The 17,439-nt window shown below is 43.1% G+C and overlaps 1 protein-coding gene across 14 annotated transcripts in view; it reads right to left on the bottom strand.

Moving 5' to 3' along the window:
- LOC126419898 (protein bric-a-brac 1-like) overlaps positions 1–17,439 on the bottom strand; it is a 459,260-nt gene that overhangs the window by 85,881 nt on the left and 355,940 nt on the right. Inside the window, exons 1-2 of one of the 14 annotated variants that reach the window (XM_050087174.1) lie at positions 1,218–1,366; positions 869–1,125 (exon numbers count right to left, since the gene is read on the bottom strand). The exons of 11 other annotated variants lie outside the window; for them this stretch is intronic. In XM_050087174.1, the coding sequence (XP_049943131.1) occupies positions 869–1,115 (247 nt within the window). In that variant the 5' untranslated portion in view covers positions 1,116–1,125; positions 1,218–1,366. Of the gene's footprint in view, positions 1–868; positions 1,134–1,217; positions 1,367–2,668; positions 3,097–17,439 lie in introns of those variants that run through there. 2 more of the 14 variants (XM_050087169.1, XM_050087175.1) reach the window with 2 other exon arrangements.

Below are 17,439 nucleotides of genomic sequence, written 5' to 3'. Positions count from 1 at the left end.
AAAAACACACATCCGTTCTAGAGACAACAAATTGATACTGAATCATCGAACATTTGACCGGCGCCCACACAGATGCGTCCCTACGACAACAAACCGCCGTTTTGGCGCTACCGCCAGCAGACCGAACCGCAATTCCGACCGACCGCTTCGTTGGCTCGGATTTGCCGCCCTTACACACTAAGCAAATCTCTGGCAATATATCTTGGGTGTCCTTCGTTGGTCTCGTGCGTACGCCGTTTAAGTTTTATCTCCGTTATCGCTGAAGTCTATACCATCGAGTCTTATATCAGACTTCTTCGCTCCTCTTGCATCTAGCGACTTCGTGATTCGCATTCTAAAGGCGACTCACCGCTCCACAGGTTTTTAAACTCTGACTTAACACAGCCCTCTTCGTGACGTAGCAGTCGCTCTAGTTTCTCCAGTGGGCCTGTCGGCAAGTGCATTTCCTGTGGCAGTATCTCCGCACTCCCATTCCTTGGCGAACTACAAAATTCAGCAAGAGTTAAAATCTTGCTACTAGCTGGATGAAATTTTTAATTTTAGTATGTGGCAGTTTGCAATAGCATTTATGTTAATAACCACTTTTTAGGTTGAGTAAATGTGATACGCGTAAGAGTACAGAAAGTCCAGCCATCTGCTGTTATGCCCGAAAACTATTCTATTCAATTTAACATTTGCTTGGACAACAAAGTAGACCAATATCCAACTTAAGTCGCAATGGAATTGTGTAATTGGCGAACTTAATATTTCAATAAACGTTGAATCTTCTACAGCACAAAAATGCTACATAACTTTTACAATTAGTTTTAATATTAGTAAAGCCTGATTTTTTTCCAGAATGGCTTTCAGATTGCAGAAACACACGTACTAGTATCAGTTTCCAGATAACTTTCACACTGTTGACTTGAAGACGATGGAAGTGTAGAAACCTTTCTTAGATGCACTGATGAAAATGAGGTATCATAGGTAGATCGATGTTTCGTAATCAAATGTCTTTTCAAATTTGTTGTGGACCCTCCAGTGTACGAATATGACTGTTGACATATATTACACCTTGCTTTACATCCTGGCTCCTCTTTGAAAAAAGCCCATAGCCTGCTTCTTTTCCGTTCCATGATGATTGCACTACACAATAACAAAATTTACTAAATTAACGTTAATGTTAAGCAAAACTGTAGAACGAGTGATTATAAAACAGAACTAATCTTTCTACTCACCTCAGATCACAATATAACACTATAATCGAAATTAACACTTCATAAAAAAAGTCGCGAACTATGTGATTGGACTAAGTTCCCGCACTACATCGCTCGCGTCGTCTACTGGAAGCACGAACGGTATCGAGGAGTAAGGAACTCGAGGATTCCGAGTACTGCCGACTCTAGCCGAGACCGACACGAGGCGCAGGAACATGGCGACTGACCGGGACGACTAGCCCCGCTGGGACTATAAGAAACTGGAGAAACGCGAGAAGTGCCGATTCGCAATGAAACATGTGGGGAAGAAGACGGGAGAGTAACGAAACGTTACAGTTTCTCCGAGTGATGAGGATAATGCATTGAGGAATATGGAAACTACCGTCTTGTTCCGAACTGCGTACGGGGAAGAAAACGTGCGAGTAGCGAAACGGTAACAGACTGATGGCATATTCGTTAGCAGCGAATGCACACGATATGTAACAGCCATGGTGCAAAGCAAATAATATAATCTTAACAGCACAAATACCTCGCCCTCTCCTTACATAAATATCCTGTCGATTTCCTAGCGATAGTTTTCACACTGCCACGACTACACCAGCACCTCCTTCCGGTACTAACAGCCGTTATTATTACTCTATGAAAAACGTCCTCTCGTCTATGCACCTGTCACATAACAGATTATTTCCCTTTTCCATTCACATCGTTGCTTCCCCTTTCCCACCATTCTTAATCTTCAGTTGAGGTTCATACGTGAAGTCGTCGCAGTCCTGCCTTAGCCACACAAAAATCGATTCCCCAGTTGCTGCCCAATTCCTGTTTCCTTTCTTCAAATCTCTCGTGCAGTTTGTTCGCATAAAACGGCTACTGCCAATTACTACTATCTTTATCCTTCAATCACTGAATGCCTCAAAGTGTTGCGGAACTTGAATAAATAGTGTCATTTAATGCGTAAATCAAAGGCACAATCATTCCTGAAAGAAGATTTTTGTTCGGGTTAGGGTGTCTGATTGTAGTACCAGGCTCGCTCTCCCTCTCAGACCATTTTAGTGGGGATACAGCTTCAAGATATCAAGTTCGGTTATCGTAAAGCAAAGCTTCGGAATCATTTGTAGCATACTGTAAATGGAAGTTTGAGTACGACACAGTGCCAAGGAAACATTGCTGATGGCTTGCACTGGAAAAACAGCTAGTGTCCACGGTCAAAATTTGAAGTGGGAGGGACTGAGAAAGTGTGACGGCTAGCGAGAACACCGAAGTCTGTTTCACTCGACGGTATCAAAGAATCTTGATAAGTTATAAAGTGCTTCTGGCGGAAGTCTGCTCTTGCAAGTTCCGACGGGAAAAAACGACTAGCGCACCTGTCGAATAAGAATAAAAAAAAAGGTCCACACAGACAAATGCGCGCGCAGAGATCCTTGCCGTGCTTGACACGCGAGTGGACCCTGTGTCTTGTGAGACGCTCGACTCACCGTCGGCATCGGCGCCGGTGACGATGTGCAGCACGGCCCTGGAGACGGGGTCGCGGTCGGGCTTGCTGGTGTTGCGCGCCTCCCACTTGAGGTAGGTCCACTTCTTGCGCACGTCGGTCTCGGAGCGCGGCAGCCCGTCGGCGGCGGAGACGGCGGCGGCCACGTGGCGCCAGCCGTCGGCCCACTCGCGGCCGCCCGCCACCCCCTGCAGCAGCGCCGCGCGCTGCTCGCGCACCGCCGCCAGCAGCGCGCTCACCTCCCGCGCCGTGAAGTTGCTCTTGCGCGGCCGCGGCCTGTACGCGTGCGCCACCGCCTCGAGCGCCTCGGCCGACTGCGGCCCGGCCTCCACATTCCACGCCTGCCGGCCCAGCACATCGGGCGCGTACGGTCCCGCGTCGGCCATGAGCGGAGCGGACGGTCACGACGCGCGGTCTCCGTGGCTCGCGCTCGGCGACTGCCGCCCGCCCGGCCTCCGGCGGCCGCCGCTTTCCCGCCGCCCTGCCCCCTCCCCGCGCTTTCTCCGGAACAATGTCGGCAGCTCGCCGCATTCTAGAACACTCTTGCCGTGCACCGACAACGAGTCCTGCTCTACGTACCATCTCCTCCCACGCCAGACGAGACATTCTACCACAGACGCTCATTGCTCTGATCTATCTGTCTAAGTTGACCAACGGTTATTCGACTCGACACTGCGGACATTTGACTATGGCTAACAAAGATGTAAGAAAATTTTTGGAGGGCCAAGCCCTGACGTGCAACGTCTACCAACCTCCAGATTATCCGTTCTTAGTTCGGCGATTTTTGAAAAAATAAGAGGCCTGACGAAATATTTTCGTTCAGAATAAACTAATGTACATGTGATCTAAGTTGAACAGTCAGAAAATAATGACTTAATTAAATTGTCGGACGAACACCTCTCCGTTGTTTCCCCATCTAATCTAAAGGTAAACGCGGTGACTGCCGTTGTACGTCTGTTAAGCCTGTTTTACACCAGCGACTTTCTGGTCAAAGTAGACTACTCAGAATGAGTGCAAATCAGCACCCAACCACGAAGAAAGAGTGAGAGAGAGAGAGAGAGAGAGAGTGTGAGTGTGTGTGTGTGTGTGTGTGTGTGTGTGTGTGTGTGTGACGTCAATTATCTATAGACTGTGCTGAGTGTGGCCGGCTGTGGCGTTCTAAATTTCAGAGAATGCTGCATACTACGCATGCGCAAAAACGAGGGACTTTGTCGGCGTATGCTAACATCCGAAATTAACCTATTCTGTGCCGCGCGGGATTAGCCGAGCGGTCAGGGGCGCTGCAGTCATGGCCTGTGCGACAGATCCCGGCGGAGGTTCGAGTCCTCCCTCGGGCATGGGTGTGTGTGTGTGTGTGTGTGTGTGTGTGTGTGTGTGTGTGTGTGTGTGTGTGTGTGTGTGTGTGTTTGTCCTTAGGATAAGTAGTGTGTAAGCTTAGGGACTGATGACCTTAGCATTTAAGTCCCATAAGATTTCACACGCATTTGAACATTTTTTTAACCTATTCTGTTCATTCTCATTCCTATAAGAGAAATGGATTTTGTGTACTCTTGTTTCAATCTTTATTGTGTTTGAAACGTCTTGCTAAAATCGCAGGACAGGACAGGTAATTGGAATTGTGGAAAGCGGCCAAAATGAGCGAGTGCCAGTTTACACTCTAACACACATAACTTTATTTATTGACCAAACATTACAGTGCAAATTCTTGAACTTAGTTATCGGCTGAATACGTCACACTATCTTATGCCTTAAGGGCACAACCACTTCAATTTAAAAAATAAAAAACCGGCTAAAAGCCATTAACTCAAAATTCAGACGCCAAAAGGAATATTTAGAAGGCAGAAGGCTTCACGTTAAGTAAGTTCTGTAATTTGGCTGAAAGCCCAAGACTTAAAGACTCAAGGTAAAATTAAATAAAAAAAAAAGAACAACACAAGGCAGAAGGCCTTCAATTAGGCTGAAGGCCCCAAACAGTCTGATGCTCTTAATTTAAAAACAGCTGAAGGCCCCATGACTCGAAACTCAAGGTGAAATAAACAACAAACCCTCATCTTAAATTAGGCTGAAGGCCCAAACTAACACTTGAAAAGCAAGGAACTTTAATTTTAAAGCAGCTGAAGGCCCATGACTTAATACACCACTAAAAACAATTCAACTTTAATTCAAGACCATCGGCTATGTGCCATATAAATTCACACAACAGAAAATAAGGCAGTGCAGCTAACGGCGCTCAGAAGTTTCGGGGGTCGGCCAGCACTTGAAATACTGATGTCCACTTACGTGAGACAGGCAGTCGGCATAACAATTCTCGATCTGACGACAACCCAACCAACAGTCAACGGACCCACCGGCAAGGTGACTTGCGATCCACTCGACCAGCAGACAACCGGGAGTTCAATGCAAACGTAAAAGGCATGGACGCCCACAACAATGCCTACAATAAGCTGTCGAACTACACACCGTGCTGGACAGTGACAACACGGTGAGGAAAGGACACTGACTAAATTTACGTCAACGGTCAGGCAGGTACCCGGAATGTTAACGTCCACGAGGCAGAAAATTCCGCTGGTGCACTTCAATTGCAAATAACCAAATACAGTTAGACACCACGGGACGGTGGCTAAACCATCGCCAACTCTAACACACACGTTGTTGCTCGCGGGAATGTCCCAACAGCCAACAACGAGAACCATACGGCACAATGTGAACAGTCTTGACTTGTTGGTAAATTAAATCCAAACTCAACTTTCGTGTCAAGGGTCGGTGAGCCACGGACCTCGTAGCAAAGGGAACGCCCCACACACTTGCTGTGTTTTCATGACACACTCAAAAGTTAACCAAGGTCCTCATATTCTTTCCTACTAGTGTTCTCTTACAAAACAGACGAAATATATGAAAGCATAAATGCATTTACGTATTACAGAGAAAAAGCCTACATTGTCCATAAGCAGTAACACGTGTTTTGATGTAAATTATTTCAACAGTGAAACAGAATCGTTTGTCGAGAAAAGTGATTTTCGTTGTTTTTGGCTCTTAGCAATAAAAGAAGATACGAAGGATATAGAAAAAAGGTTCTATTTACTGCGTTCTAGGTACTGTTTAATGTGACACACTAAATATAGTCTCGAACAATATGTGTATATGTTTTCAAATGTTTGGATGAAACGCTTTGTACTCTTTCGGTTCTTATGAGTGTAAGTAATTTACCACGCGATCCTTGACAATAATGGCCACCACGAATTCTCCTTTGGTCATTAATACACTATTATACTTGCTTGTTCCTACATTATGTACCATATTTTTTCGTGAAAGGTATGTATATAGTCCTTCACTTTCACATTTCAAACGTCTAACTGCACAGCACACACCTTTCACATCACATGCAATTTTGACGCAGACATGTATACGAAAACGACCACACCAAAGAGCCGAGTCTCAGAAGTACAGGAATAAAACGTCAATCTACCCTTACCAGCGAGTAACGCGTTAAATAATGCTTTGGCCTTTCTAGTGTGACACGTAGTATGTTCTCCAAATAAAGTAAATAGCAGTTACTGTTTTTTTCCAAAAGAATGTGTATTTTGATTTATCCGTTAGCCGCATTAAACCGGATAATGGAGGAGCCTGTTGCATATTATTCGCTGACACCGACTCACCACGTTTAAACACTGTAGCATTCGGCAGGACACTTTCGTTTTCCTATACCAAAAATTACCCCATTTTTTGTTTGTTCTCTTCTGTCTTAGTGGAAGGAGGGGGTGGGAGGCCCACCAAGACATTTTTTTTAATGTCATTCATCTCGGTTTATCCTATCACTAATCTTTTGCTGATGATTTCCGTCGGACCCATCTTGGTGTTTGATTTCTATTGTGTGGAGGTCGGTTCAAATGGCTCTGAGCACTATGGGACTTAACATCTGTGGTCATCAGTCCCCTAGAACTTAGAACTACTTAAACCTAACTAACCTAAGGACATCACACACATCCATGCCCGAGGCAGGATTCGAACCTGTGTGGAGGTCGTCTGCGGTATTTGTACACCATGGAATTGCGTTTTTTCTCTTTGTGTAGCAAACTTTTTTTTGTTTTTAGTCATTTCCATCCATCTTAAGCTATAGTACAAATGCTTTCGCGGTTGTTTCTGGAAATTTTCTTACTCTACTGACAAGTTACTTGTTATGTTTGTTTTATAATGCCGTTCTCGTAACTGGATTCTAGCACCCCTCTTAACTGCTTTGAACTTGCTTCTCCACCTCTCCGAGGCTGGGAAAGAGCGTTTTGGCTGCGTACTAAACTATTAGTTTCAGAAACTGCTGTGTGATCATAGGCGACAACAAGGGAGGGACTGGGAGGGGAGGGGTTCAAAAAGCACCGACTATCTGCGATCGTATTAATTTCCCTTTTTTCCTAATTATTTTTGTGACAATTTTGTAATTCCTTTTGTTTTTAATCTCAGATTTTTTCACCAACACGGGTTGAAATATTGATAAATGAAGAAATACATGTCTTGTGAATAACTCGTCGAATACTCTAGATTTAATCATAACATGGATGTAATTTCAGATAGTTGGATAAACATTACGACATACTTACTGATATCGGATACAAAAGTTCAGCATGTACTTGCTTTCTGTTTCGGTATCAATCTACCTATGAAGCGTTGAAGGCAGACCTTTAATCGTTTAAAACACTTAGTCGAATTTAGTCCTTTGGGCTCTTATGTTCACGTCACCACACCAATTATATAAAGCAAAGCAAATTATACTCTTACTCAGTCTTGAATAAATTTCTGTGGATGCCCAAGTGTATGATGATATTCTGCGAAAGACTTTTTTATTATAGATTCTAAGAATTACTATAGTTTTAGTTAGAAGAATTCTTAATGATTGCAAGGTGTATTACTGTTTTTGTTGCTCAGTCATACGGTTTTCATAAATTATGTGTGTGTCTAACAGTGTTCATCCAACTACTTAGTATCCATTTTTGTCAAGTCACAAACGTGTCTATGGCTGTTCTGAAGATATTGTTAACGTTTTCTGGTAGTATAACACTATTTGTTATCCCTCTTAATATTCTTGTACTTCGGTATTCTTGGAGTTGGTTTCTGTCAATATCTTGCATCCAATTGGGTGTTTGATTTTAAGTATGTAACCACAAAACAATACTTCGTGCACTGGGCCAACAATTTATTTATGTAGAAACCGATTTTATAATCTAGGTCAAGTATATTACATAAGATCTTTATTTTTATCTATTATTATTATTAAATTATTACTGACGGATTTCAGAAGCAAGGGGAATGTCGTACATTGTGATCTCTATCGAACTGGATACTCTGCGAAGGATCCTGTTTTTCACCCATACTCCTTGGTTCCACAAGACTTAAAGAACAGCAACAATACCATTAACAAGAAATTTGTCTGATTATACAGGGTGAGGCATAAAGCACGGACGTATAAAAAAAACCACTCTATCGTTACCTGTGCTTCAAAATTTTTTATTTACAGAATAATATTCAAACGTGTAGTCATTTTACAAAATTAATGCTAGAAAACGTCTTTCAGGTGACGGCCGTTTTCAGCGACGCACTTCTCAAGTCGCTCAAGGAAGTTGTCTTCCACACTCTCCAGCACTGCTCTATTTCAAGCAGTTCCACACGAATTGTTTCCTTCAGTTCTTCAAGTGTACTTGGTTTATGCTCGTATTCATGTGACTTGGGGTAACACCACAAAAAGTAATCGCACATGGACAGGTCTGGGGAAGGAGGCGGCCAACTGATGTCACCAAACCAGGAAATGACGCGATCGCGAAAAATGGTCAATAGCTTCCACTGACAAACAAAGTAATGTCATTTTGATCAAGTATGGCTTCAACCTTTTTTTGCAGTGCTTGCTGAGTGAGGAGCCACTGGCGGGTTTCCATTCATCACTGTTCCTCGTAAACGAAATGTTTCACCCGAACGTAAAACGGTATTACGAGTGGGAACACTATCATGTCTCGCAAGCCTGAAAGGGCGAAACTCACGCTGAACTGCAACGACCGACTCATTATTACGAACAAACCTATCTTAAGGAAACAATGTTGCACAGTCCACAGCTTCATGACCTCTACAAAACGTGACCACGAGTTCCCCCACTCCTACTACCTGAGCCAGAATACTACCTGTTATAGAAACGTCTGTCGTTCCAGCCTCAGCCCGCATATAAATGTAACTTGGACAACAATCAGTTCGTGGTTCACAAAATAGCATTTTTAATTCCAACACCTGGTCCAAGTGTGCAGTGTAACGTCTGCTATAGTATGGAAAAATAAATACTCATTAGAAGAGGCAAAGCTGTTGCTATGTCCAATCTAATTGCCGCCTATTTACGTAACAGTGGTATCCAACGATGTACAAAAAGGAAAATATCACATCCTTCGCCGAACCCGTTAGGGGCGCGACGGCGATAATCAGCGAGCAATATTTACTTCATTATTTAGATAGAGAACACAGCACGGCCACAGTCTATAGAGGAATGTGTGCGTAACGATAGCGACGCGGTACACAAGACAAATTGTGGAACAAAACTCATTATTTCACATTTAGCTTTCATCTGCGGGTATAATTTGGGTAATTTTCCAACTTTTTTCCTTCGTTCTCTTAAAAAAGCATAACGACTTCTTGTCACAGATATAAATTTTCAAATTTGGAAACAGGAAAAAGTCATGGGACTATCTGAAGAAGCCACCTCTATACAAAGAAAATTACTATAAAATATGTTGGAGGATCACAATAGCATCTTTACACTCCATAGTTCATATTCTTTGTATGTTTACATCTTAGCTGCTTTTGTGATCCACACCTGCCATATGAAATTTAAACTGAAGTGTTTATGTCATTATTTCACCATCTTTCTAATGCGTATGGAACAGCAGATACATTCAAAACACGACACGCAACTATTCTTACAACACAGTATGTCACAGCTTTATATAACATCCCATGTAACCAGCTTTGAAATTTTGATGTTCAATGGTTGTCACTTTCATAATTACGTGTATTAAATTTGAAGACTGATTTCAGAATGCTTGAAAATGACCACGTGTCGAAATTCCAATCACAATACATGTTTTTACATCCTAAAGCGGAATGATTTCACTTGAAAGGATACTTTTTAATGTACCAATCACAAATTGAGCGTGGGAGGAATGACTGCACGCACGATTCTCCAAAACTAATCACGGTAATACCACCTTTTTTTTTTTTTTAAGACATGTGTTTGTGTCCGGTTGTAACCACCTTCAACAATCTTTTAAGATAATAGCAGTCACGCAGTTCAATAAAATCACACACGGATAACTGGAATGAGAGAGAATGTGACAATCGTGTGGCAGCAGTGCTTTTCGATTTCACTGTTTCAACGGCCAAGTTGAAAATCTTTAATCCGGAAACAAGCCGTGTTCAGTGCAGGTGCCGATCCCCAGCGGCTCCGTTCAACCCAGTTTGGTATCTACAATAGGTCAACATCTCAAATAAAGCGGGGTTATTAACAGCACGATATTTTATTTTGCTGCAGCTGCTGCAATACTGCCTGACTATACACATTATTTGTTACAACAATCACGTTTCTTGATGACGACGCCGTCCGAGCAAGATCCCCACCGGTTCATTGAAATTACCGGACTTACCGAATAAACCTCGCACACGATGGAAGATAACACGTGAAACAAAACTTTTGACGCAGAACTGAAACCAAGACGCGAATTGGATGTATCACGTCTAGTATTACTAGACGTATTATTTAAAACTTCGTTTGTTGCCTTGTAAAATTAACAGTGCTAGCGCAAGTAGTTCAGTGAAAGTAAGCGAATTAACTAGTGTGGGCAATAGATACACCGAAGAAAGAAGCCAATCGTAAAAATGAACCACTATTGCACAATTAACAACAAATTACTTAGTAACACTGAACATTGTTGAGTGAAAAGAAGACAGCAGTTGTGATATAGTTGTGAATAGCACAATCGTTTGTATAGTCACTGGAGTTTGCAATGAATTGAACGACACAAGGATTACAAGTTTCGGAACAGCGTTTCAATAATTACCTTGGAAATCTTGGTCGGTATCCTTCCTCTCTCGCCATTATTCTCCCTGGGTCCAATAGGGCCATGCCTAGTAAATCACTGCAGTGTTCACAGCAACCTTCGATTTAATTACTGCATTTCTTTCTAACGTGTTCCCATGATATGAAGAGTCGGGATGGATTTTTCTGCATTAAAGAATAGTAATATATAAAAAAAAAGATCAGCAAAGACTAAGAACGATTATTTATGGCATTTCTGTTCGCCTCTATGTGTTTGAAAGTACACTTAAAAACAGTTCTCCGGAGGCAGCTCCCGCCAACTCCTACCTCTTTCTTCACCAAGTTCGAGTTAGTTTTTCATCTCTGAGAACTGTAGGCGCCTCAAATTGTGGTAATATTATTATTAGACATCATCATATCCTGGGCAGTACAATACAGTTATTTAAATTCTGAACATCTACTGTAAGTACACAAGACCGTACAAGTCACACTGCAGTCTTGATTGCCGGAACGTTTGCTGCAATCAGGTCATTCAGCGTGCTGGCTTCGGACAACTTCGGGCAGACCAAGAAGTGGTCAGGTCAGAAGTTCTCCACATTCGCTAGTTTCATCTCCAGTAATAAAGACCCACTGCTTCAAGTTGTGTGTGCACCGTGCCATTCCAGTTCGCAGTCTGTTCACTGTCTTCCACATCTGGTTGGGTAGTGGCAAACCAGTAGCGGGCTATTTCTTTAGGTTTTGGCTCTATCTTCTGTTGCCATGTTTCGCCAGTTCTATTCGGAGAGCGGAAGGTGATTACTTAATTGCTTTAGTTGTTCGAAGAAAGCGCTTTCTCGATTTCGACCTAAGACACGATGCTTCGCTTTCAAACATAGGATGCTTGGAAATTTTTTCCCGTTTTTTCCTTCTCAAAATCAAGCTGGAGCTCTCGGATCGACGAATGCCAGAATAGCTTCATGACAGGAACAATCTTGTTATTTATAATAAAACTAATTCCAAACTCACTGCACTTAAAAAAGAAAAAAAAGTTCAAATGTGTGTGAAATCTTATGGGACTTAAACTGCTATGGTTATCAGTCCCTAAGCTTACACACTACTTAAACTAAGTTATCCTAAGGACAAACACACACACCCTTGCCCGAGGGAGGACTCGAACCTCCGCCGGTACCAGCCACTGCACTTCAATAAATATGTCCTGTCCCTACCGCTTGGAAGACTTAATGAGAAACATATCTCGGCAGATCAAAGTTTCCATTACTAACAGCACAGAATATGCATTGTAAGATATGAGCCAGGTAACTTGCATACAGATGGTAAAGCGACGAAGGCTTTACATATGTAAGCAACTTTAAACAGAACTTGTAAAGTACGTTCTATGTTCTATTAGTGTCTTAAGTTCATGAGCCGAAACATAATAAAGGAAGGCAGTTCTCGAGACACACAAGAAGCATTCACTGATTTGTGCGTAGCATGAGTTTGGTTATTTGGGCAAGTTTTCGTTATCTGGACAGCAAAATAACTGATGACGGTCGACATGAAGAAGGTGTAAAATGCAGACTGGCAACAGCAAGAGAAGCATTTCTGGAAATGAGAGCTGAGTTTACATCGAGTTACGAAACCTATTCTAAAGGTATTTGTTTGGACTGTAGCCTTATGTGGGGAAGTAAACGGTTATAAAAAGAAGAAAATAGAAGCTTTTGAAATGTGGTGCTGCAGAAAAATGGTGAGGTTTAGATGGGATGATTGTGTATCTAATGAAGAGTTACTGAATCCAATTTTGATCAACTAAATCTGAACTTGAATAAAAAATGAAATAGGTTGATAGGGTGCATCCTGGACCGTCTAGGAATAGTCAATTTGGTTAATGGAGGCAAGTGAGGAGAAGAAAAATTGTAGCACGAAACTGATGAATACAGTAACAAGGACAAAATGGCTGTAGGTTGCAGTAGTACTGCAGATATGAAGGGGGGCTTGCATAGGACCGACTAGCGTGGAGAGCTGCATCAAATCAGTCTTCGGAATAGAAAAAATTACGCAGAAACGCTATAAGGAACAATGTTAATCCCAAGAGAATTTGTTATGTTAGCGTTTAACTACCGGTAGTCAGCGGGCGAACAAGGTACGGCAGGTAGTTGGTTGGTTCTAAAGGTACACTGTCTGAAAGTACGGCTGTTGTAGCAAGGTTACGTGTACGCAGTTATGATGAAACTGTGTGTGTGTGTGTGTGTGTGTGTGTGTGTGTGTGTGTGTGTGTGTGAGAGAGAGAGAGAGAGAGAGAGAGAGAGAGAGAGAGAGGTGTTCCGACAACCTGCAGATGCAAGCGGTGGATCAATACTGGCCGCGGGCTGGCCTTGAGTGAGGCATCCGCCACCACCAACACCGCAGGCGACACTGTCTACGTGAGACCCGACCCCTCTGTACGTCCGATCCTGCACTCTTGAAGAAGAGGGTCAAAGAACTTACAAACCGCCGGCCACATTTTCCAAGATTCTCTGGTCCATTTTGCATCCGTCACTAGTCACTTCTCACATGATTGCTTCAAAAATGAATATACAAGCAAGAGAACACCGTAACATACACTTGTAGCAGGAGCGGTGTAGATGACGTACAGCTCGCGTGGTACAGCTCGCGTTAGGCGACCACTGAAGTGATGTGTCAGACGGCTCGGCAGTACGCCACCAGCCCAGTATGATGGGTCGACGGTGGAGACCTAACAGAATGGCACACTGGAGGTATCGTGTTCGGACATGTCCAAGACCAGGCCGTTATGATGTTGCCCTACTTCTTGGTGTATCAACGCGGACTGTCCCGGTCTAAGGTGTCTACAAGGAACTGCGCACCACTCCTGCCGGCGTAAGAAAAGTTGTATAAGGCGCAGTCAAATGAAAACGAGGCAAACAGTACAAATTAGAAAACTGCTCATTATTTAAAAAGTAATCGCCGAACTGTTTATACATTTGTCCCACTGTGAGACGGTAGCAACGTCACCGCGACGAGTAACGACATTAATTACATCAGCTCTCACTTATTACAACTAGCGAACAACGATTAAAATTCAATCATTGTGTAGTGAAGTAACAGAACACAGCACTGTAGCGAAATCACTATTTCGAGATCGTAGTGCGAAGTCGTCCCCTCGCTCAGGTGACCTGATACATGTAAAAGACACGGTCTGATTACTACAGGCAAAACTCGATGTAACAGCACCCAATTCAGTTCACATGATGATGCAATCATGCGCCCTGGCAAAATACTTCGCAAGTGCAGTGCCGCAACGCGGTTCGAATATCACGTTACCTAGTTCCCCCTATGACTTGAATAGGCGAGTTGGTTATCGGACAAAATCACAAAATTACCTTGTCACTTCCAGTAGGCCCTAGTTGAGCTTTTCAGCGATTTATAACACACCAAGATATTCACTGTGGTGTGTGTGTGTGTGAACCAGACAGCTGGTTCGTTCATGGCTAGCAAGGGTCCAGTCCTAGCCCGGCACCGTTTTAATCTGACAGGAGTGTTCATCACAGCACACACATCACCGCCGACTGTAGGTGTCATTCTACGAATAAATACTATTAACAACAAGTGCCAATCTTATTCATTATACCTGCAATGTGGATGGTAAGGGTTTTTCAGCGCAGAGAGCTAGCTGTTGATTTTCCATCTCTTATTCCCCCATAGCTCCAGTTACGCAATGCGGCTATATTGTTTACACATGAGCAGAAAAGTAAGAACAGAATAAAAGAAACGTTAAGACTACTTTCTAGCGCACATGTGCGCATGATCACGCCCCGGTTTAAACGTCAAGTGCAGTTCATGACATCCAATTCGTGATGCCTTCACTCGTTCGTTCCGTCGCGCTACACGTCATGATAGATGTGGACATCAAGCTCACTGATGTTCTTGAATTTTTTTCTGGACAGACCCACTTATACATGAGGATTTCCGTAACAACAAATAATATGGACTGAAAAAGACGCAAAAGAAGTAGAACAATAGCAATAGTAATAATAGTAGTAGTAGTAGTAGTAGTAAGAGTTATCTTTACGAAAATTGTGAAAGGCAGAGCAAATTTTAATGTTCTTAGATGCTGCAGTAATTTAGACGGATGCAACGTGAATCGTAAAACACTCTCCCCTCTCTCGAGGTAAGCGTTCCAGTCAGCATACCTTGAGATTATATGACAAACATCGCCAACGGTGGCCGAGCGGTACTAGGCGCTACAGTCGCAGGTTCGAATCCTGCCTCGGGCATGGATGTGTGTGATGTCCTTAGGTTAGTTAGGTTTAAGTAGTTCTAAGTTCTAGGGGACTGATGACCCAGATGTTAAGTCCCATAGTGCTCAGACCCATTTGAACCAATTTTTACATGACAACGTGTACGTGGATTGTTCCACAACCATTCTAACAGAACTAAGAGGTAAAAGCGAAAGTGCACTGACATGCTGCTATAGGCCCACGTTGTCTGTGTGCTGCTGTGGGCACACAAGTGGATAAATACGATTGCACAGGCTCTTGTACAAAGGATTATGCAATACGACGCAACAGTAAGTCGCAGGAGTCTGATTGTTACTGTGTTCTGAGTCGAGATGGGCTAAGTCGTTCATCCTTGGGAACTAGTTCACTGGTGATAGCTCTTTTTTGGTAACTTCAATTTTACTTGTTCACCGTTCATTGTGCTTAGTATATGGTTCTTATGAAAAATTGAGAATTAGTAGCATAAGTGACTGAAGATGGAAGGCGCCAAGAGGGGGCACTTGCCTCCCCCCTGGATTACACAGTTTTTATTCATTACAGAATTCTCACACACTTGATTTTCGTGATTCTGCAAAATCTCTCTTTTAACCAACTGCAGCGTTGTGTGGCTGATCGCAGTGAAATAATATAAGGTGGCGCACGAAAAACCGGCCCCGAGTGCAGACTTCTCGCCAATTACGGACGATTTGTTGACCTCTACGAGCAGAATAGATAAACATGTAATAATTAGGCAGTGAAGAAATAAGAAATAAACTAATGCAAACAAGTCTGAAACATTAGATGACGATTGGTAAGCGACAATGAGCAGTCTAGTACATGGAGCCGATTTTTCGTGCGCCACCCTGTACCACTAAAATAATATTGTAGGAGTTATCATATTCTCTTTACAAAATGTGACACCATACACTCGATTACGAAGCGCGGGCTTCATAAAACGGCCACTCGTGTGTGCCGTGCCGACGTCCTTTGCATGTGTAAAAACAAAAAATCTTGCATTTTTACTAGTATTTCTTCTGCTGTTTATCCAAACTGTGAAGTAAGCTGATACGCCGTTTTGTTATCTGAAGATATCTATGTATTACATACCACGTAATTTTTATATAATTTACGTAATTATAAAATACATTTTAATTACATGTCGTGGACGCTGAACAGAATACTAAAAGAACCAGAAGTTCAGAGTTTAAAAAAAGGCTTGAAACAGATCTGGAATGGGCGTGCGAAACGAAAGAAACGAACAACTCGATACCGAAGTAACTATGAGAAGTCGGCAGTGGAATTGTGACGAGTGGCCACGAATAGAAGACGATTCCGGCCGGGCGAGACCGAGACAGACGGAGACTGGAACGAGACCGGCCAACGTGCCATTCGGGAACGAGACCGACCGTTACCCGGAACTTTTAAGTAGAAAGCCGCGACCGAAATGAACTATGAAAGACCGTTCCTCAGAATTCGTTCCTCGCTCGTTCCGTTCATCTTGATGCACCGTTCCTTTGGACCCGTTAGTTCGTGAACGACCCATCTCTAGTTCTGAGAATACTTCATATTTGCATTGCAAACGCTGTGCCATGTCTATGGGCGCAGTCGTTCACTAGCACAGGTAGTTAGAAGTGCTTGCTATGGCATCGTAGTCACGAAGTTTGATTCGGACACTTTTGCGGTACAACTTCGAGCGTAGTTTAAACACACACCAGTGCTTTGAAGGGATGACGCCGGCACTCTGTGATGTGTGTCCACATCGTACAACTATAGTCAGGTGGTACAGAGAACTTCAAACAGGAACTTCGACTCAGGAGGACGCTGAAAGAACGGCAAGGCCACTATCATCAGACATTGATGCTGTGACGAAATTGCTAGACGAAAACAGGTGAGTGACCTATAAGCAGATAGCCTTAGGGCTAAATGCACCAGCAATTAATTTGGTTTTGCATGATCGTTTGCAAGTTGTTGTCTGTGGCTGCCGCACAGCCTGACGAAAGCGCATATGACACGACGTGTGTCTTGTTGCTTGGAGATGTTAAAGAAGTTTTGTAAGGGACAATCCCAGTATGTGAATAACATCGCGGCAGATGACGAGATTTGGCTATAGTATTGTGACAAGCCGATTAAGACTCAAAGGAATGTTTGCGTCTTTGAAGATGACACGCGCCTAACTGTCAGAAAATCCCGGTAAGAAGAAAATGATAGCTTTCTTTTTAATCGAGTAGAATTGTGGAGCATATCGTTTTGGACACACAGAAGACAGTCACAGCTAAGTGGTACACTGAGCAGTGCCCGCCCAGTCATCCAATCTTTGAAGAACCTGCGATCGAAATCAAGAATGGACACTTTGTTTCTCCATCGCGACGACGGTCAATTTCACCAATTGCACCGAATATTTACGGGGTACTGGACTGAAACTCCTTGAGCACCCTCCTTACAATCCAGACCTTGCTCCTCGTG

Source organism: Schistocerca serialis, chromosome 9 (genome assembly GCF_023864345.2).
Source record: "Schistocerca serialis cubense isolate TAMUIC-IGC-003099 chromosome 9, iqSchSeri2.2, whole genome shotgun sequence".
NCBI lineage: Eukaryota > Metazoa > Arthropoda > Insecta > Orthoptera > Acrididae > Schistocerca > Schistocerca serialis.
This window is presented reverse-complemented; position numbering and strand designations above follow the sequence as displayed.